Genomic DNA, 22,590 nt, shown 5'->3' with positions numbered 1-22,590 from the left:
CACAGGTCTAAAATAGCCGATTGTTTTTTTTAAAGCTAACATACCTGACTTTTATCATCACCATCTATAACAGTTCAACTTATATTTCTCACATAAACATTTGTACAATGATAGACATGTTGGTTTATTTTAAAAAATTAATTTTAAAATAAGTTAATTTTAAAACCAATATGTTAATTTTAAAAATGAAGTAATTATAAATAATAATAATTATAATTAATAAATAAAGTTAATTTTAAAACCAATATGTCTAAAATCTGTTCCGATTTTAGACATATTGGTTTATTTTAAAAAAAGTTAAATTCCATTATCTATTAAACTTCGAGAAACAGTCGTCTTCAAAGCATCCCTTGATTTGAACCCTTGAAATTTTAAACGTTTGAAAATGAAGTTTTTGAAACAAGATTTAGCAAGGAATTTTTGAAAATTAAGTGAAGAGTTTCGGTTTAATTTATTTTTCAAATATTTTAAATAATTTCAAAGACTTCTTCTCCGATCAGAAGATTGAAAGTCTTGTTTTTCCTTCTCATCTGCTCAACCTGTGCAAAAGAATTACTTCATTAATTTAATTTGACAGAAAAATAATCAAAGAAATTAATTTACAAATCTATTTAAACTGTCATTGTATAATCTGTTGCGAATTTAGAACCCTCAGATCCAAATATCAAACTAGTCTTTATATCCATTTTTATTTTTTGAGCCGAAAACCCGAGGGTTTATGATTCGAAGTACGGCCACAAAAATGACCCAACGTAGTCGATCCAGAATGACAACCCCCCCCCCCCCCCCGTCCTTCCCAGTGCTCATTAAACAGTAGAGATAACATCAAGTTTTTCTTTAAATTTTAAAAGTTTTAATGAATTATTTGGTCTGGCGGGAGGGAGGTGTATGTAGGGTAGCGTAGTTGGGAGGGGTGGGGTCATTTCTAACGAGATTACTTAAAATTTAGTGAATACAAAAATAGCAGCACAAATTACTGACGGTCTAGAAAACTCTCTAATTTGGCCTTGAAGTTTGCTGTAATTGAAGTTCCTGGTTAGAAGCCATTATAAATTTATGTCCCAAAATTGGCGAAAGTCCGCCGTTCGCTAATGGACTGTGAAATTGATCCCGCAACTTTGTCTGAGCGTAATCAAAAAATTCCAAATCCCATCTATTCATTTCTGTTAAAAATTCGATACTTTCTGCTGATAATGTAGTCAAAAACTCCTCAACGTGACTATTTGGCTCTGATTTGGAGTCCGTTTCCATTTTTGAGTCGAGATTAATTTTGCTTCCAGAGTTTTTATCAGGGAATGTGGCACTTGACGCGCCCGCAAAGGTAGATCGTAAGTGCCGGCTCGCTCCGAAGCAATTAGGGTTTAAGTTCAAAATTGCGCACAAAAGATGAGTGGATTTTAAATGCAATTCATCATTTTCAGAACTTCCCAAAAATGCCACATACTTTTCAAAGTTTTCCACTGCAGTTTTGTAATGGGTTCTATCAATCCCAATTTTTTTCCCGGGCGGGCAAATTTTGTCATAGTTCTTTTCGCTATTGGTGAATGAATTTAAATTTGCTCGTTTTTCATTACCATAATGACTGTGACCGCCGTTAGTTTGATAATCATATTCGCAGCATGTACTTTTGCCCAATTCGCCCTCTGTGTTATTTTGGCCACTTTTGTTGTGAAAATAAGCGTTCAAACTTCTGCTAAAATTGCTGCTGAAGTTGGCTCTGAACATAATACCCCCACTACCAGTTTTATTTTCTATGGGGGCACTGCCGTAGTTCCAAGTATAACTAATTTTTTCACTGGGGGTGGAATTTCCCAGCACCCCTGACACTGGTGGCCGTAATTTGGTCCCAACTTGGGAATTTGAGGTCGGCTTTTCCCGGCTGAAATTCCAATTAATCATGGATCTGACGTTGGGATTGTTGAACGTACAGACTTGATCTCTTTTAATTAGCAGCAAGAAGTCATTAAAACTCCCCCTTGACGTAATTATCGACATTTTCAAGGCATCTCCAACCGGGCTATTATTGCTGCCGACCCCAGCCGGTGGGGAAAACCCTCCCTGCTCAGAATCACTTCCAATTGCGTCCACCTTTTCCGAACTTTTATTACTTCTTCCATCTCCAAACTCATTTATTCCCAACGATAGTGCCCGGTACATGTCTAGGTAATTCTGATAAACGATAATAAAAGGATGTTTTAACCAAAATACGTAAAAATTTGGTCGTTTTGTTGATAAAACGCGATGAATTCCGAACGATTTCGGCCCGTAAACGACTAATTTTGATTGGTCGGTTTCCAAATTTATCGCAGATATGAGAGCTTGACAAGAGTAGGCGGGTGTGTGTGAAATAGTTTTATTAAATAAATTCTGTTTCTGAACTGCTGAAGTGAAATAGGAAAGTAATTTACTAGTAAAAGTTTCCTTAAAGTTAGCTTGAGTGATGTCTAAACCGTCGAAAGTAATGAACAACAGGTTAGCACTCTGTGGCTGTTTTGATTGGCTGAGAGCTGCGGAAAACAAATCTGATTGGTTGAATAAGTTGCGATGTGATTGGTCACTTGATACACAATTGTCCAATAGAAATTCCAGACGTTTGCAGTAGTTCGTGTTTCCATAAAAGGATAATTTTTCACTGTCGGTTTCGGAGCCGAGTTGTCGTAATAATTTTGAGCATTTTTTCGGATCAGTCTCAGCTCGTGAAACCCGTTCGTAAAAGTTGCTTCGAGCTTCGCTATTTCCTAGCGATCGTCGCCAATTTGTTGAAAATTGCTTCACAAGTTGTTGCAAATTTTCGGGAAAAAACGTCAATATCAAAGCTACTGTCAACAAAACGGAAATAGAGAAAATTGACGCTAAAATATGCAAATATTGCCGACTATGCAAACTTCTCTCCAATTTTTTGTAAGTCATTTTATTGTTTTTCAGTAGCTTCATGGTTTGACGAACTTTCAATTATGTCAAAATTTTCTGAACAAAATCGACCTTAACTTTTGTATTTTGAATCGTAGTTCCACTTTTATAACTCGCTGTTATAAACTTCAGAAGGAAGATTGTGATAACTTAAAACGGCGGAGTAAATAATTTGTTTATTTCTTCTGTTATGGTTCGCTTTTATTTCATAAGATGTAAAAATTGGCAGTTTTTTGAAGTTATAATTCGCTGTGATATTATTGATTTACTAACTGATTATATCAAATTTTTTTTGCTTTGACGTAAACTCGTTTTTATCTTTGCTGTAAAGTCAAATTTTGTTCGTTAATGAAGTAGCTATGAAGTTAGTCGTTCATTTTGTGCGGTTGCTGAGCTGCTCTCTGAAATAAAGGTCACAAAATATAGGATTGATTTTTCGAAATAGAGAAAAGGGGGAAAATAGGAAAATAGGGAACAACCTGAAGACATTTGTTTGATATGTTGGAAGAAATATCTCCCTATAAAGAGAGGAATAACTTCAAGCTACTCTAAATATTCAATTCAAGTCGGTATCAATTGGACGAATAATCACTAAACATAAATGGGAGTGAACTATTTTTGCTCCTGTAAAAAAAATTTTTCAATAAAGAATAACGCGAATTTTTCCCCTGAGAATAGTTGCTATTAACTATTAAGAGGTGGGACTACCTGTACCTAACTTTCAGAGCAATTCAGTACTGAATCAGTATGTTTTTCAGAAACTAATCAGTACTGATTCAGAGTCCGTTCATGTCAGATTTGGTTCAGATATTCTATGAATCGGACACTGATTCAGGCTCTGATCATAGCCTGAAACATTTTTGATTCAGACTCTGATATGTTTTTCAATCAAAATAAAACTTGATATTGCAGTTGACATGTCCTATTACAGATCGCCTCATCTACAAGGGGAAAATGAAACATTTTTAGTAAAATTAGTGAACTTTCGAGATATTCTCAGCGCTGAATATTAATGTCGCCATTATGTTTTTACCCCGGACAGTATTATGATCATAGCAAATTCAATTTCATAAATTCAAACTTACTAGTTTGCTTATTAATTTTGGAAAAATGGTAAGTTAGGTAAGGTAGCTTTTCCGTTACCCCCCCCCCCCCCCCCCCCAATAAAAAATGTATAAAATCAATAACAACGAAAAACATAATTTTTTTTTGGGGGGGGGGCAATAACGGAAAAGATCCTTGGAAAATATACGAAAATAGTCGAAGTTCAGGCGTGAATAGTTTAAAAAAGAGAAGAAAATTGGTCAAAAACCTCGAATACAAACACATTCTCTTTCCACTTTTATTGAACGGTTTTAAATCCAAAATCGTCTCTGTCAATTTCAATTCATATTTCAAGTGCTTAAATCTTTAATATAAAACTGACCAAAAATATGAGTTTTGGTGTCATAAATCTGCCAAAAGAGACGTCGGCTAGACATTTAAGAGCAACAAAAGTCAATTTATGAAGGATGGTATAATAATTGATTTTTCCTATTTCTTACTTAAAATTCCAAGAGCAAAATTTGATACAAATCAATTCTTGCTCATCTTTTTGGAAGCATATATTTATTACTACACTATTTTTTATTTCTCTCTCTCGTTTTGCTTTTGAATGAAAAAAATAAAGCAATGTGCTTAGATTAATTCATGTGACTTCCATTCAAAATCAATACTGTAAATTTCCATAAATTTTTGAATCTTATTTGCTTAGTGAATCCATGATTTCAAAAATATCTCGAAAAGAAGGCAGCCAAGCATAGGAAAAGGATAATGTTTGATTATCAACTGTCAAACTTTTCTCACAATTCTGTTGAAATTGACTTGGTGACGTACAGCGAATAATTTATTAATCAGAAATTAAGACATTTTCCATCCAGTTTCTGATTCAAAACTGTCATGTTAATAATTCAATAACCTACTAAGACACATTTAATAACTTAATAGTGTATTGTTTCCGTGTCCAGACAAAACAGTCCTAGACAACAGAATCCCAAACAAAATAGTCCTAAATTGCAAACTAGACCCAGACAAAATAGTCCCAGACGAAAGAGTCCCACAAATTAGACAAAACAGTCTCCGTCAAAATAACCTAAAAAAGTTTAAAGAGTGACTCAACAGCAGAACATGATTGTTTTCTTGAGAGACTGCAATTATAATATTAAACATTAAGAAGGGTTGATCCAGTATTTTCTGTAATTCAATTCTTTTTTTCTATCAAAGTTTTCTAAGTAAAAATTAACACTAGAAGTTAGCTGATGATAGCAAAAGATTGGTCACAAACTAACTTTTTAATTTCCCTTCTCTAACAGAAGCCCGCGGCTGGGTTCTTTGTATTTTAACTTCTCCTAATCTTCCCAACGTTCCAGCCCGATAGGTCTATTTTTTGTTGATTTATTTTTTCTGTTCATCATTGTTTAATGAAGTAAAACAAACACAATTGTAAGTACTTTTGTGTATTTTTCAATAGCAAAAGCCATGATTTTCATTTTAATCTAGACGTAAAAAACCTTCAATTTTCGGACTAAAACTTTTTATTCTATTTTTTTCAAATATGGCTGATCTTTAAAATTTAGTCCAAATAGTACTATCAATGAATTTCTACGTGAAAAGAACCGTAAAACATTTAATTGGATCTTGTTGAGATAGATTGGGTTTAAGATATGCGCAAACTTGCAAGATTCTATTGTCTGTTTAAAGAAATTAGCTGACTTAAAAAAATCTTATCACAATTTTTCACTAGGTACCCTGACAACTTTGCCTAACATGATTTTGATGATGCATCTCAACTTCCATTCGGAAAATCATGATTCTTAGCGTGATAATTGAAGTTTCCTTTCATTGAGCTGCTTGTAGCTTTTTTCAAATCAGTCGAAGATTAGACCATGTTTTTCTCAAAATTGATATTTGAAGAAGTTTTCAAACTGAGCTGATGATTTCAAAGAGTTCTCATACAAGTTTAAACTAATTTTTTTTGTGGTGTCTATAAAGAGGTAAAAAAAACAAATTATCTGAAAGCATGACACATTTTCGAAAAAATGTAAAATGTTTTTTTGTTTTTGGTTTTTTCAAGAAACAAAATTTAGTAATTCTGTAATTAAACATTATCGAGCAATAACATTAAAATCTGATGGAAAACCTTATTAACTTGAAAAGCTGAAAATTAACGGTCAAAAAAGTTTTGTTCTGTTTTCTGAGCTTTGTTTGATGCTGTTCCTGTAGTTTTTTAGTTATTTTCTAAATATCTTTCACAATTATCGACGAAGTTTTCACTAATGGATATTTAGATTCTTAGATCATGTCGAACAATTTTAAGGAACGGAAGATTCTTTACAAATCTATTCAAAACCACTTTCTTTATTATAAGTCCTTTTTCCGCCGACTTGATTAAAAATCTTTTTGTCAGCTGTGATTTTTGTAGGTATTGATAATTTTCATAACTGTTGTGAAACTATATTTGTTTTTAGACTGATGTGAATAAATTTTCCAGCAAAAACCATTAGTCATTCAATTGTTTATGCTGCTTACTTCGTTTTTTAAATTTGTCTAGTTCTTATTTCGATTGAAATTACAAAAGCAGAAGAAAAATTAATTTAATTAAATCATCTGTCGTTTACTTAAACTCTAGAGAGTTTAACATATTGCATCCGCAGAAATATTGATTTGTTTAACAGTAAATGCTTTTGATTCGATTTCGTTCAATAGAAATTTTTCGATTAATAGGAATTTTTTCCGAACTAAGTTAAAAGTGACTTTGAATGCAAAGAAAAACTGAAGATAAATGTTGCTGGGAGTTTGCGGCTGTTTGAAATCAACCTTCCAAGTTATCTTTTTGATTGACAATATTTTTAACCGCTGCTGCTAGTTAAAGCCAAGAAGTCCAGAAAAGGTCAAGGTGAAGCCAATCAGCATTCTTCAGTTTCTTATTTTGGGCAGAAGTACTCTAAAAAGCCAAAAGAATATTTCAACTAATTGTAAATGGCCAAATTCGAATACAGATGGAAAATAGAGTGATTTAAATGAAACGAAATTAAAATAATTACAGATCAAATTAACGTCAAATTAGGGATATAAATTAAAAAATAGAGCGATTTAATTAAAATCGAAGTCTGATTAAAGCCAAAAAGTTAAGTTATTGTTTTTTTATAGTTACTAATAGTCCCCATATATGGAAATAGAGAGAACTAACGTTAGAAAGTGCACGTTAAACACTGAAATTTACAGCGCATAATTTTAGCATGTCGAGTGTAAGTTGCACAAGATCACAAAAATTGCAAACACTATGAAAAAACATTCCCCAAAATAATTTCCTGGCCTGTTTAAGAACTCGCAAAGTGAAGGAACGGTGTACCCGAAGGCTACAATTAATGAAATTAAATTTCGCCGACAAAACAAGAGCACCAGAATTTGGAGTCTTTTAAATCTAAGGGTCAAACTTAGGGCAAAATTCTGGGCGATGAATGAATTGAAAGAAGTGTTGATGGTGTTGGAACCCGTTTGTGGTAATCAAAGAAAGGTGAATGAAAGGTGATTGGATGAAGGAGAGATGTAAGATTATGGCGGTGGTGATGGTGTGATCAAAGGACTGAACAGCTCGTTACGGAAATGTGATTTGAGTTAATCAAATTTCACTTTTTCACTTACCCCATTCCTCACCTCACCCCCCCCCCCCCACCACCACCACCCACAGAAGTGCACAAGATACTTTAATCAATTAGACACTTCACACTATCTAATTGGTTGGTGGTGTGTTCTTTCCAATTATTGTCCCAAGTAGCCTAAAACTGTTAAAAAATGGGATCTTTTCTGTTTGTCCCCCCCCAGCATAGTGGGAGCATATTATTTGCACCGCCACCACCCCCCCCCCCCCGCCAGACGCACGTGCCATATTTGTACATAGTGATTTACTATGTAATGGCAAGTGCTCTGCAACTGGGGGGCGCATAACGTAGTGGGGGGCACAAACGGAAAAGATCCAAAAAATGATTTATTTTTCATCAGCCAAAGCGAAGTGAACACTAGAATCTTTAAAAACGAACTACTGAAAATCTGCATCATTGTTCCAGTCAAATGGCAGATGATAGAATTTAGACGATAAGAAGGTTTCCGCAGAACCGAATTTAGATGATAGAAAAGTTTCTGCATGATTTTTTTTCGTTGAAGCAAATAATATTAAACTTAAAACTCAATTTGGCCGTTTTGGAGGTGTTTTAGAAGAAAAAGTCTTTGTTTCTTTTAGAGACCACAGATGGGAAGTAACATATTGGGTTGGTGTCAACTATCAGCACAAAACTTATAAAAAATATTTCTGGCACATCGTTACTGATAACGGAATATTCTAAGTTAATCATAACTAAGTTTTTAACATTTGAGCTCAAATCTTGTTATACAGAGAAATTGAAGTTATCCCTTATTTTTTGGTTTAAATTTATTGCAGTGCAAACTTAGAGCCTCTTTGGATAATAGATTCGGGGTGCTGATGCAAATATAGACAAATTTCGAATTTTCTGCAACAAAAAACCCTTTGAGAACTATTGCTCTAAGTTCCTTTAAAATACGACCAATGGGCTAATATAAAAAAATTCAAAAGTTATGAAGAACAATAGAAAAATATACTTGACTCCTTTCTGAACTTGGAACTTTTTTACTTGGACAGTGATCGGTAACGACTAAACATAAAAAAATATAGCCTTCTGGGGAATATCAACCTAACATTTAAATTAAAATCTCTTAATTAAACCTTTCTCTTCAATTTAATCACTTTGAATTCCTGTTATCTTTTTTACCCGACATTGCTACCGTCTATAAATGACAATTTTTACATCCAATTAGATGTTCGTGATATATCCACGAGTTTTTTTCTTCTTACACTTAAGAAAAACATCATTTCAGAAACCTCCCTAGTAGTCGATGAAAAAAACTTGCAAGAATCTTGCATGGCAATCTTGCAAGTGAATGCATACCGGTTTTTCGATTCACTTGCAAGAAGCTTGCAAGCTTATTGATTCATTTACAAGATTCTCGCAAGCTTTTCAATTCATCTTGCAAGATTACTTGCAAGATGAATAGAAAAGCTTGCAAAAATTTTGCTAGCTTTTCGATTCAAATGATGGGGAAGGGGGGGCAACGGAGAAAGGATGCAGTAAACTTGTCTTAGCTTTTGCAAGAGCCTTTTTTAGCTTTCTCTGATGACCATAAATAGCTGAGACTAATGCGCGAAGGGGTCATGAACAAGGGCGGGGGTTATCGCGCTGCATGAAGGGATCAGTTTCTTGTTGTTTGTCGGAAAATCGTATTTGAATACGAAATCTTGCAAGAAACATGCAAGATTTTTGCAAGACTCCACATTCGAAAAGTATTTCGGCAAAAAATCAACAAGAATCAGTTATGCTAATTCAAATTCTTGTAAAAAGCAATTCATTTGGTTTTCAGTCAGTTTTGGTTTCCAACAGTACTCAGAAAGTTTTTCCAGAACTGAAAAACTTGCAAGATTCCTGCAAGATTTTGAGTCAGGACTAAAAATTTTTCCATCGTTTTCACCTTTGTGATTTGTTTATTGTACAAAACTTTGCTTCAAAGGTGCTTTCTAAAATAATAGTGCCCTGATTTATTTTTAAGCCGGATTGACATCTTGCAAGTTTCTTGCAAGAATCTTGCAAAGTTTTGAATCAGCTTGCAAGATTCTTGCAAGTTTTCAATTCACTCATCACTCGGGTTGTAACTCGAATTAGTTCAATTGTGCAAAATAACTAAGAAATTTTTTCAGTAACGGGTGGTGAAGATGCTTCTTTTCAGCTTTAACACAGTCCACTCAAATATATTTAACATCTTTGAGAAATTTTCTGATCACGGACAGAAGGTTAAAAGCAAATGTTTATCAATTTCACCGCAAAAATGTAACTTTTCCGCAAAATTTTTATTAAAAGCTTAACTTGCACAATTTTAAAATTGTGATGATATAGATAGGCCAAGATTTTCAAATGACCTTTGTTGATTTTTAATAAAATTGCAGAAGAGATCAATTTCGAGATATTCAAATGACAGAAAAAGATTAAAACGAAAATGTAATTACGGATGTTAATTTTCTTAAGGAAATTATTTTCGAGAATTATTAAAAAAATCCAGCACTTGCATACAATTTTAGTTTTTAAAACTGCACTTGGATAACTGGTTGGCCAGGCAAAATTAAAATAAACTCTGGTTGAAATTTTTCTGCAGCACAACTTTTTGGATCGATAATCTTGCACGTTTGAGGTCCTGAATGCGGAAGCGAGCACACTTACAACATCTTACGTCTATAACCAAACATATCGACATTTCTTTACGTATAAGTACTGAACAGACCGACTCTTCTAAAGCTGAACATATCAAATCTTTTTTGCATCCACGAAAACTTTTCTTTGTTCGCAAATGACAACACAGATGATACTGAAGTTCTAAAAGCCTCAAAAACGCATTATTTTGTTCACACGTGTTATTGAAAATAAACATTTCTCTTCACGATGCAGGAAAAAACGGTGTTTCCAAATTTTCGCTCAGAACAATATGACACCTTCACTCAGTTTTTAAAGATTTTTTTGACGGTGCTTTTAAAAGACCTTTTTAAAAACTTTTTTTAAAAGATTCTGCTATACTGTTCCTTTTACGTTCCAATTAACATTTATAAACTAGTTGTAATTCTCGTTAAATATATGATTTTACTTCGTTTTCTAAACTTTTAGTTTTAATCATTTGATATAACGTTTTAACAATTTGTATTCTGGACAAAGAAAAAATTTTTAAAATCTTCGCTACAAAGTCAGATAGATTGTATGTCAACAGCGGACATGGAGAGGGAGAAACAATATTAACTAATGATTTAGAACGACTGTTTCCAAAAAATGCTTTTTCCTAATGTCTAATTTCGTCTAATAATGTGAACACCAGCAATTGTTGAACGAATTCTGAAAACAAAGTGAAGTGAACACTAGAATCTTTAAAAACGAACTACTGAAAATCTGTATCATTGTTCCAGTCAAATGGCAGAAGATAGATTTTAGACAATAGGAACGTTTCCGCAGAACCGAATTTAGACGATAGAAACATTTTTATATTTTTTTGTAGAAGTAAATAATATGAAACTAAAAATTCAATTTGTCTGTTTTGGAGGTGTTTTAGAAGAAAGAACTCTCTTTTCTGTTTTGTTTATTTTAGAGACCACAAATGGGAAGTACAAATTGGGTTGGTGTCAGCTATCAGCACAAAACTTTAAAAAAAATGTTTCGATCACATCGTTACTGATAACGGAATATTCTAAGTTAATGATAGCTAAGTATTTAATATTTGAGCTCAAATCTTGTTATACAGAGAAATTGAAGTTATCCCTTATTTTTTGGTTTAAATTTATTGCAGTGCAAACTTAGAGCCTCTTTGGATAATAGATTCGGGGTGCTGATGCAAATATAGACAAATTTCGAATTTTCTGCAACAAAAAACCCTTTGAGAACTATTGCTCTAAGTTCCTTTAAAATACGACCAATGGGCTAATATAAAAAAATTCAAAAGTTATGAAGAACAATAGAAAAATATACTTGACTCCTTTCTGAACTTGGAACTTTTTTCCTTGGACAGTGATCGGTAACGACTAAACATAAGAAATATAGCCTTCTGGGGAATATCAACCTAACATTTAAATTAAAATCTCTTAATTAAACCTTTGTCTTCAATTTAATCACTTTGAATTCCTGTTATCTTTTTTACCCGACATTGCTACCGTCTATAAATGACAATTTTTACATCCAATTAGATGTTCGTGATATATCCACGAGTTTTTTTCTTCTTACACTTAAGAAAAACATCATTTCAGAAACCTCCCTAGTAGTCGATGAAAAAAACTTGCAAGAATCTTGCATGGCAATCTTGCAATTGAATGCATACCGGTTTTTCGATTCACTTGCAAGAATCTTGCAAGCTTATTGATTCATTTACAAGATTCTCGCAAGCTTTTCAATTCATCTTGAAAGATTACTTGCAAGATGAATAGAAAAGCTTGCAAAAATTTTGCTAGCTTTTCGATTCAAATGATGGGGAAGGGGGGGGCAACGGAGAAAGGATGCAGTAAACTTGTCTTAGCTTTTGCAAGAGCCTTTTTTAGCTTTCTCTGATGACCATAAATAGCTGAGACTAATGCGCGAAGGGGTCATGAACAAGGGCGGGGGTTATCGCGCTGCATGAAGGGGTCAGTTTCTTGTTGTTTGTCGGAAAATCGTATTTGAATACGAAATCTTGCAAGAAACATGCAAGATTTTTGCAAGACTCCACATTCGAAAAGTATTTCGGCAAAAAATCAACAAGAATCAGTTATGCTAATTCAAATTCTTGTAAAAATCAATTCAATTGGTTTTCAGTCAGTTTTGGTTTCCAACAGTACTCAGAAAGTTTTTCCAGAACTGAAAAACTTGCAAGATTCCTTTCACCTTTGTGATTTGTTTATTGTACAAAACTTTGCTTTAAAGGTGCTTTCTAAAATAATAGTGCCCTGATTTATTTTTAAGCCGGATTGACATCTTGCAAGTTTCTTGCAAGAATCTTGCAAAGTTTTGAATCAGCTTGCAAGATTCTTGCAAGTTTTCAATTCACTCATCACTCGGGTTGTAACTCGAATTAGTTCAATTGTGCAAAATAACTAAGAAATTTTTTCAGTAACGGGTGGTGAAGATGCTTCTTTTCAGCTTTAACACAGTCCACTCAAATATATTTAACATCTTTGAGAAATTTTCTGATCACGGACAGAAGGTTAAAAGCAAATGTTTATCAATTTCACCGCAAAAATGTAACTTTTCCGCAAAATTTTTATTAAAAGCTTAACTTGCACAATTTTAAAAGTGTGATGATATAGATAGGCCAAGATTTTCAAATGACCTTTGTTGATTTTTAATAAAATACTTTTGAGCTCAGTGGTTTTAAAAACAGTTTTTTGCATAAAATTTACCAAACACAATTAAAAAACAAAATTACTAAACACGTGCAATTAGTTTGCTACTTTCAATCGGGATTGCCTCTGAAGCAAAATAAGAAACAATGGAAACGCTGAGAGACGCCACATTTATTCTGGCACTAAAGCAAGGCAGTTTTATGCTATAGTTCGATATCACCAAATGAAAGAAGATCTTTTAGTTATTTTTTCCATATGCTTTTTTTATTACAATTGTTTCATTGTTTCGTAAACATTTGTGTCAGTTCTTAAAAGAGAACGGACAGCAATTTTTCAGAACTTTTCGCTAATTTCGGGGAGTTTTGGAACTGGCCGAAATCATAAAGAAATTTGGATTTTTAATGATTTTTATCATCTAGTGACGTCTCAACGCAATTTTCTAGTGACGTCTCAAAGAAATCAAAAACAGAACGCTAAGTTGTTAGCTCTGTTTACAGAATAATTTTTTGCAGAATCACAGTGCATTTCAAAATTGGGTATTTTTTTCATAATTCTCAAATAATGCGAGCGGCAATAACTATTAATTTTAACCACACTTTTCTCCTGCAAATGTTTTGTTATTTTAAGCCAGCAATGCAGAAATAAAACTTCAAATTAAAATGATTTCATATAATTTTCTTCTTTGAATGAAAAAAAAACATGAGATGTTTTATAAACAAACTGTACCCTAAAAAAATAGAGACAGATTTGCAGTGACGTCAGTTTTAATCAGACTCATAAATATAAATCCGTTTTGCGGTTACACTTTGTCTGGCCTTCAAATTGAAAAGATATCACAAACATAAACAGACAAACAAAGCTGGAATCAGACAAAAAAGGGGGAAGGAATTTCACAGGACGACACAAACTTCAAATTAATAAACTAGAATTGTGAACAAAATGAATGCTCGATGATGTGCGTTCGCACATGAAGTTGCGACCCCGTTCATCGGCAATTTAAGCTCAATTGTCTACCAAATGAGGAACAGATGGATAAAACTCAAAAATTCCCATATTGTTCCAAAAAAATAATTGGTGTCCGAATAAAAAAAATGCGTTAAACTCAAACCACTAAATGAATACAATAATTTAACTATTAGAGGGCCTACGGGACCTGCCATTAAAAAAAAGACTACGACAAAATCAAACATAAACAACAAGCATTAATTACTGCCAAAACTATATGCATTTTATAAAAAACCTTTTATCAAAGTCCAAAAAGGTTCTGATAAAATAAACAAGAAACTTGTACTTTTTTAGACGAGATCAATAATCTGCCCTTAACTAACACTAGGTAACAATTACAAAAAAATGGGCAAGTTAATAAAAAAGCTTCAATTTTTTTTTAAAAAAGAATTGCTTTCGAAGCCAGGAAAAACCTTTTGCTATTAACTGAGATAATTGAAATCCTTCATTTAAACCTCAAAAAAGGCAATAAGGACTGTAATTATCCTTAATATGTCATCGACTACAAAAACGACAAATACAGCAAAAAAATAAACATTTTAATTAAATTTTTTTCGAGGAAACAGTTTCGAAGCCGTGTAGAGCATATTCTTCTCACTGAAAACATTAGAAAGGCTCAATTGTGCCTTTCCGACACCAACAATGTGATATGTCACTTCCTTGGTGAGATAACAATTAAGCAAAAAGAACCAAAAGGAACAAAGTTACCAAAAATAGCTTTTTGAAAACTATATATTCTAAACTCATGAAAACAGTCAGATACCAACTTAAATCGTCAAATATCCTCATTTAAACGTCCATAGCAAAGGAAGTCTTTGAGGTCTGTAAATAACCAAAATACGTTGTAAGACAAAAAAACAACAACTACAGCAAGAAAAATCAGCAAATTAATTAAATTTTCCGAGAAAACAAATTCGGAACCGTGATGGATAGTTTCAATTGCGCTTTTTTCAAAACCAACAATGTATTATATTACATGTCATGGAGGACACAACTTAACAATTAGACAAAAAGAACAAAAGGGCCAAGCGTACAAAAAGAGAATTAAATTAATGAAAACAATTATATTTTAGTCATGAAAACCATCAGCAATCAATTGATTTCGTCCAATATTTTCCCTTAAACCCCCATAGGACGATTTTAATACCTATGTAAGTATTCATAATACGTCATAAGTTTACAAAAGTGAGGCAAGTACTGAGAAAAATGAAAATCTCATTTAATTATTCCGAGAAAACAATATCGAACCTGTTAGGGCTATAATTTTTCACTACAATTTTTAAACATATACAAATGCGCTTCTTTTAGAAACAAATAATGTTAGACATAAACTTTCGCTAATAAAAATAGGTAATAAAAAGACAAAAAGAGAGTGAGAATGGTAGGTTTATAGGTTATGTTCAAATTCTTAGAAAACAACTAATATCAGTCGTGAAAAGCATTAGAAGTAGACTGAGATATTTAAATAGTTCAATCGTTACAACCAAAGGAGGCCATTTTGATTTGACAACAGAGAGATTATGGCATTCGTTTACACAAAAATTGAAAAAGAACTACAAAAAAAAGATTCCAATAATTTTGCGAGAAAAGGGTGTCGAATCAGTGTGAAAAGTTAATCCGTAATCTGTTCATACAATTTTACCAATTTTTCATTGAGATTTTTGCACTAGTTAATGGAACACAAGACCTATTAGCAATGCGATTAATTTGAGAACACAAAAGTGTAAACCACAAAACTCTTCCAAGATCTTAAAACTGAAGATAAAGCTTAAAAAAATTATGATATCAAAATCAAAAAACCATGCGAAAAATCCGAAATTTTGACTAACATAGAGGTCAAAGCAAACGTAATAAGACTTGTATCTGCCGACACTGAACCATAGGTTGATTAACAAAAAGAAGATATAAAAGAGAAAAATTTCAACCAAAATCCTTTTTTTCAACAAAATTTTTTTTAATTATTAGAGCAGCCTTAAGATTTCAACTGAAACATACGAGATAGATTACGCTATAACTCTCTCTCTCTCTCTCTCTCTCTCTCTATATATATATATATATATATATATATATGTATGTATATGTATATATATATATATATATATATATATATATATATCTAGCGATATAGACCCATAATGGAAGAGACTAAGTCATTAGACTATAAAATACCCATTAATACAGACGGAACTCGGACAATTTCACCAACATTTTTTTACAGAAGCTCTGTTGTGTTAAAGCCATGGAAACATGAGATTTCACTGAAATGGTAAAATGTGCTACTTGTGTCCCCTAATTGGCAAGAAAATGATTTGAAACAATCTGGTCCGTAATTAACATAAGAAAACAAAAAAAATCAAACATACTTTCACAAAGGACTGCGCCCAAAAGCAATCTGAATAATATTTGTTTTGTAAGAATCCTCAATTAGCCCAAAGCCAACCATGCCAATGCTGCCCTTGTTTGTCTAAAAACCCTATTTTTCCTAATTTTATGGATCTGAATATTTTGACAAAAAAAAACTCAAAAACAAAAGGCAAAAAGTAAAAAACCGCAAACATTTTTTTTCTAGAAAACCCTCAGAGAAATAGGAAGCGGATAAAATTCTCTTCGTAGTTTTTACAGATTGCGAGTTTTTAAAGTTGTTTAGCAGTTTTTAAGTCTAGACTTACGTCAAATTCAAACAAAGTGCAACATTATTTTTAACAATTTTTTCTCACTTTTAGCAAAATTGATGAAAATTTTCAGTAAAAATCCACAAAATTTCAACAGAAACAACGGAAGTTATTGAAATGTTCACGAAATTTTATGCCTCAATAAATCCTTGAAAATTTCCGAATTTGACCAAATCCTTTTAATTCTAAATTCTGCTCTGGACGAGCTTGTCAGTGATACCAATGAAAACTCTCCACGATGAATATATCGATCGGTCTAATTTGACTGAACAAAAAACCCATTTGAGTATATAGTTTCTACCCCCCCCCCCCCACTAAAAGTGGGGTCGAAGCTAAAATAGGAAATATATACTGTTTATCTTGTTTCATGGAAAAATGAACGCCTAACAAATACCAGTGAAAGGGAATGAGCTTTTTTGAAAAAATGATTTAATGGTAATTTTAAAAATCAATGCATAACTCTTGAAAGTCCGTCGAAAAAAGATGTACCTGAAAAACAGGACAAAAAAATGAACTTGCAAACTGACAATATTACATGCGAAGTACGCCATACTAAGATATGCTAAAATTTGTTAATTTTGCCAAGTTCTCACAATGATAAATGACAAGAAAATATCATAAGATATTCACACTTGCGAGATCTTTGCACCGGTACCAAGAAATGACATTTTGTCAAAACTCTAATCTTTTTTGTGAATCTTGTGCTATTTAGTTGTAATAAAGTGGTATGTTTTACCATCATGTCTTGGTAGGTTCTTTCTAGGTTAGCTTCAAGATAACAAATGAATATTAACCATGACATGGTAAGACAGTGTCCTACTTTTTCATGCCTATTTATTTAAACCCCTATCATTTCATCCCTATTTTTTCACCCTGGTAAGACCCTGTTAAAAAAATACCTGGTAAGACCCTGGTAAGACCCTACAAAGTTGTAAAAATTAAATAGCACAAAATTTTTGGTTAATTAAATAAACAAATTAAAAAAAACATGATTCACCACATTATTATATGATTGATAATTTTGTTGAATTCTTCTCGTGTTGTAATGGTTGCCAACCAGCATAATCGAAAGTAAGATAATACTCTTCGATCATTTTCGATAATTTTCAATTTCGTCCAATTTGATACATTTTAAACGCCAGCAGGAAACGTTTGTTGATTGGAAATAAATCGATAATGAGAAATAACAGAGTTTGAGATTCGTTTGATCCTATTTTTCAAATCCTTTTATATCACAATCACATATCTTCAAAAAACCATTAATGTTGAGTGTTAAAAAGTGTGAGTAAAAAGCGATGTGAGGGAGAAATTGTTTTTATTTTGCTTTTATGAAACGTCAAATTTTGACTAGGGTTTTCAATGGCAATCGTAAAATGAAGTGGAGTTTCAGGCACCCGATTCTCAACAAAATATCGAGAAAAAAAAGGAAAGCAAGCCTATAATGACAGCACTCTACTAGTTATTAACAGATTAGAAAATATTAGATCGATTAGATTGTAAATTTTTTGAGTGAATGAACTAAAATTCAGCAAACAGAATTGTGAAAATGAATTTGTAAAAGGTTTGTGAAGATTCGAGGAACGATATTAAAATGTGCAAAACTTACTAGCCTAATGTACATTAGGGGTAACAAAAAATGAAAGCAAAAAAGAGAGAGCAAGTAGCTCGGATGAAAACCCACTCTAATTTACTGTTTTATTAGACGTTTCTCCGAGAATTGAAGAGCGTATATCTTTAACAAGTAATCAAGTTTTTTAATTACTTGAAACTTTAATTAACTTTTTAATTAATAAATTTTTAAAAGTTTTCGGATCCTATATACCAGCCAATTCTGTTTGAATTTTTGGCCAGTTTAGAATGATATTTTGTCGGATTATTAAGCAACGTTATTTTAAAGTTGTTGGCGACTAAAATTATGATTGCAATAAAACTTTCAGAACTGTGCAAGTATTTTGTAGGTCGTTTCGATGAAAATTTTTTATTAGGAAGCAATGAACATATTAAAAAACTCTACATTTTATTATTAGTCAACTAAATATTTTTTCTGATTCATTTCTTAGGTTCATAGGCTACTGGATAGAAAGTGCGAATACTATCTGCTCAAAAAGTACCACCCAAAGAAGCAAAATTGTCTGTTGGTGGTCTCACAAACACAAAAAAAAGTAGCTCTAACAATAAATTTTGTAAAACTAAACAAACAGGTGTTTTTTCTCTTTGTTCTGAAGTTAGTTTACTATTTTTTTACTTTAAAAATCAAAATTATAATCATTTAAAATTTTATTACCGAAAATAAGAATTGCGTAAATTCATTTTCCATTTGTAAGATTTTTCAATTTTTAAGTTTCTCTTCTGGTCATAACTTTTTGCCTGCTGGTTTTACCAAGTAAGACAACCACTTCACCCAAGTGATTTCACAGTGTTATTATTTTAATTGAGCCGCTCTTCAATTTTATTAGACTGTTTAATTACACATTCGGATGCCATTAATTAACAATCAACAATGAATTGCTGCATGAGATACTGTTGCAGATGGTTGTTGAAAAGGCCGTTAAAAGTCAACGACTGAAATCGATTCTATAATTTGCTAATCTGAACTAAAAACGAGTTAAGGTGTGTGAGAGGTATGGTGCGTGATTGACACGGCAATGATCGTTAGTTCGATCACCTGCCTCCGTGAAGCTGTCTGTGTGAGGATGAGCTCTTACTTAACCATAGCTTCAGGTTGACAATAGCCTGACTAATGTTGGCTGCAATGATGGTACCACGTGAAATTTTCAGACGCCAAAAAAAGTGACCATAGTTACCAAAAAAGAGCATTCAAGCTCACTAAATGAACAGCTGAGATTGTAAACAACTGAGGAATAATAGAAAAAGGACAGCTGAGAACAGGTTACTGTTAATGCAGACTCAAAGCCTAATGCTGCTCCGCTGCGATTACGCAGAAACAAATTTATTAATTATAATGTCATTTAATTACATATAAATTTTTGATCTTTTCCGTTTGTGCCCTCCCCCGGGTTAGTGGGTACGTAGTATTTGCACTAGCCAGGTCTTTACATAATGATTTAATTTGTAATGACACGTGCTCTGTAACTGGAGGCACAAACGGAAAAATCCAGTTTTTTTCATTTATTTGAAAAGCTGATTAAAACTAAAACTGAGTTTTCAGAAACTCCATGTCGTCATCAAATTTTTAATTTTCAATTTCAGCTAATCTTTCACAAGTTGCACATAACACAACACAATAAAATCTCTTCTGATATCTGTCACCATTTTTTGAGGGCGTAAATTTGCAGAGGTATACAGTGAGCTTTCACTCTTCTTTGCAAATTTGTCGCCATGAGATACCAGAAGAACATATATGCTCAAAAGTTTCCGGGATGTCCCCCCCCCCCCCCGTACACTTTACGTTATGCGCACCCGGGTTATACTGCTCGTGCCTTTACTTAATAAATTTTATGTATAAATATTGTACGTGCGTCTGGGATTGCAGGTAATATGCACCCCTTAAGATGGGGGGGGGGGTGGCGGAAAACATCCAGTTTCCGAGGAACACTTTTCGAAATTTTCACAGAGAACCGAAAAATTGAAAGAATTGCAGCCGTACTCAGTGATGTATAACTTTTCCGCCCTCGTACACAGTAACGTGCAACATGACAACACATAATTTGTAACGGGGGGGGGGGGGGGGGGGGCATAAAAACAGAAAAGATCAAATTTTGTAGTGCTAGTTTCTGCAGAGAAAAGGCCAATCATTATAATGACATTTATGAACATTAAAATTGAAACTAAAACTAAAATAAATACCTGTTTCCAATGTTTCGACTAAGCAATTAAAGTTTGTTTTACGATGCAATTTCTTGGAAAAAGTTCTAAAATTACGTTTTTACTGTTTTTTTTCAGCGGTTTAAGCTTCAAATAAAAGCAAGTTTTTTAGTACAAAATTGTTTTTGACAAAACTAATAAATTTTAAATATTTTCCCAATTAATCTCATTGGTTATCATTGTTGACATTCAAATGACACATGTTAATTAGCGAGTAATAATCTTCTGAAGGAACTCAATTAGAAACTAAATCTTTAAATAAATGAACAAATGTCTGTCAAGATTTCAATTTTCACAATTTATTCACTCAATTACACACGATTCCTTCCTTTTTGGGGCGTCGATTAGCAGAACTTCCTGTTAATTGCGGAAGTGAATAAATGCTACAAATTTAGATCTGTTAAAAGTTGAGATTAGACTATAAACGACGTTTCCTTTCATTTAATCTATTAGTAGGTCAATTGGGATTGGAATATGGATATTAGGCGAACGCTCGATTAGGCGAAGCCGTATTTAGTAGCCAGTAGGCGAAAATTTCCAAATGACATTTTGTGGAAATTAGGCGAAAACTAATTTAAACACTTAGAGACGGTTTTTCAAACTCCACTTGCTATAAAGTACTCAATTGTCGCTTAAATGATTCTCTTTATATGATAATAGCTTACTAAAATACTGTTGAAAATTTAAAAATTGTGAGCAATTGCACCATTTCTCTTTAGGTCCATCTTGAAATAATGACTATTTTTTTCCTGAATTTTTTTGCAACCCATAACTCTCAACTGTTTAAATTAAAGCAGAATTTTTTTTCTCTGTTCTCCACTCTTTCGCTGATAAATTTTGCCCCAATCATTTTCCCTAATATTTCCAAGGGTTAAAGAAATAATGTAGTAGTTTTTGAAGAAATATCAAATTTTTAGAAGCACATTCTTAACTACTTTTCAAATATAGACAACTAACACAAAAATAAGCAAGCTATAATAAGCTCCCAAATATTTCTAAATTGGAAAAAAGACGAGAAAATAGAAATGGATAAAAACTGTAAAACTTTGTCACATTACATAGAAAAAACTGCTTTTTAGTGGAAAAAAGTTTTTGAGATCGAAATAGCAAATGCATACTGTTGTCTTTTTTCAGCTCAAATAACAATAAATGCTATAAAACAATGCAATGTGAAAAATATCACTAAAATAGCATAAATATCCACAAATATAGTTGGAAAAACTCCAAAATAAGCGCAAAATTCCGTCCGTTACCAACAATCTTTAAAATGCTATAAAAATTACCGATATATTATTGTTATAGTATACAAAAAACTATTGGGAAATACAAAATCTTCAAAAAAAGAAAAAATGAAGATACTCGTAGGAAAATATTTGCTCACTTACAGAAAATTCTTTCCAATTAAGCTTCCCGCTCCGTTTCAAATGAATATATGCTTAAAAACTAGTTTTTATTCTCTTCGTTCTCTGGATCGGTTCAATAAAACAACGCTTTCCCACTTACTTCCGGTTTTTTGATAGCTTTTTTATTAAAAAAGCATATGCGGAAAAATTCAAAAGCCAATTCAATTCATTTCGCGAATAAAATTAGTGTTCCAAAAACTAACATCTATTGGCAAATGCGTGAAAGCAACAAATAGCAGTCTTAAGTTTAAGTCAAATGACAAGAAAAAAAAAGAAAAACGTCCAAAATCCAAAATAACCTAAAAAGTTATAGAATTGCTATCACAATTTTCGAACTAGTGCATTCGAACACGCATTCAGGATAAAACTAAATACTCATATAACTATAGGTTAGCAATAATAATCTCAGAAACACTTCCAGCATTGGAAGAAAGAAGAGAAAAACAGTGGAACTTACAAAAATTGTAACAAATTTTTCCTCTTTTTGTCAATTCAACTAGAAAAAAATGCTTTGAACAATAAAAAATTTTCCAAATTGGGATCTTTTTCACTAGCGCCCCCAATAAATTAAGCACCCCCATCTGTATATATTTAAATCTTATGTATGCTTTTGAGTTATTTCATGGGTATACTTGTGAGTAGGCCTTTAGAAAATACCACTAGTGCGGAATTTTGCAAATAATTTGTGTATAGCATTTAGTCACTTCATATAATCAAAACATCAACCAAAAACTCGTTCCTATTGCATTTTTAGTAATTACGAGCTTTGTTAAGGGTTCATTTACTAAAATTTTCTAGAGAATTGTAACATATATGGTTATTG

At 32.6% G+C, this 22,590-nt stretch overlaps 1 protein-coding gene across 4 annotated transcripts in view; it reads right to left on the bottom strand.

Annotated features, from left to right (window-relative positions):
• Positions 1-879: 879 nt before the first annotated feature.
• The window catches only part of LOC142335065 (uncharacterized), a 48,941-nt gene continuing 27,230 nt past the window's right edge, over positions 880-22,590 (bottom strand). For 2 of the 4 annotated variants that reach the window (XM_075383398.1, XM_075383397.1), the window contains exon 3: positions 880-3,311. In XM_075383398.1, the coding sequence (XP_075239513.1) occupies positions 997-2,934 (1,938 nt within the window). In that variant the 5' untranslated portion in view covers positions 2,935-3,311 and the 3' untranslated portion in view covers positions 880-996. Of the gene's footprint in view, positions 3,535-7,385; positions 7,547-20,346; positions 20,505-22,590 lie in introns of those variants that run through there. The other 2 variants (XM_075383400.1, XM_075383399.1) reach the window with 2 other exon arrangements.

This window comes from Convolutriloba macropyga, chromosome 2 (genome assembly GCF_964194025.1).
Source record: "Convolutriloba macropyga chromosome 2, txConMacr16.3, whole genome shotgun sequence".
Taxonomy (NCBI): Eukaryota; Metazoa; Xenacoelomorpha; order Acoela; family Convolutidae; genus Convolutriloba; species Convolutriloba macropyga.
The sequence above is the reverse complement of the archived record's forward strand: the minus strand, read 5'-3'. Positions and strand labels throughout refer to the sequence as shown.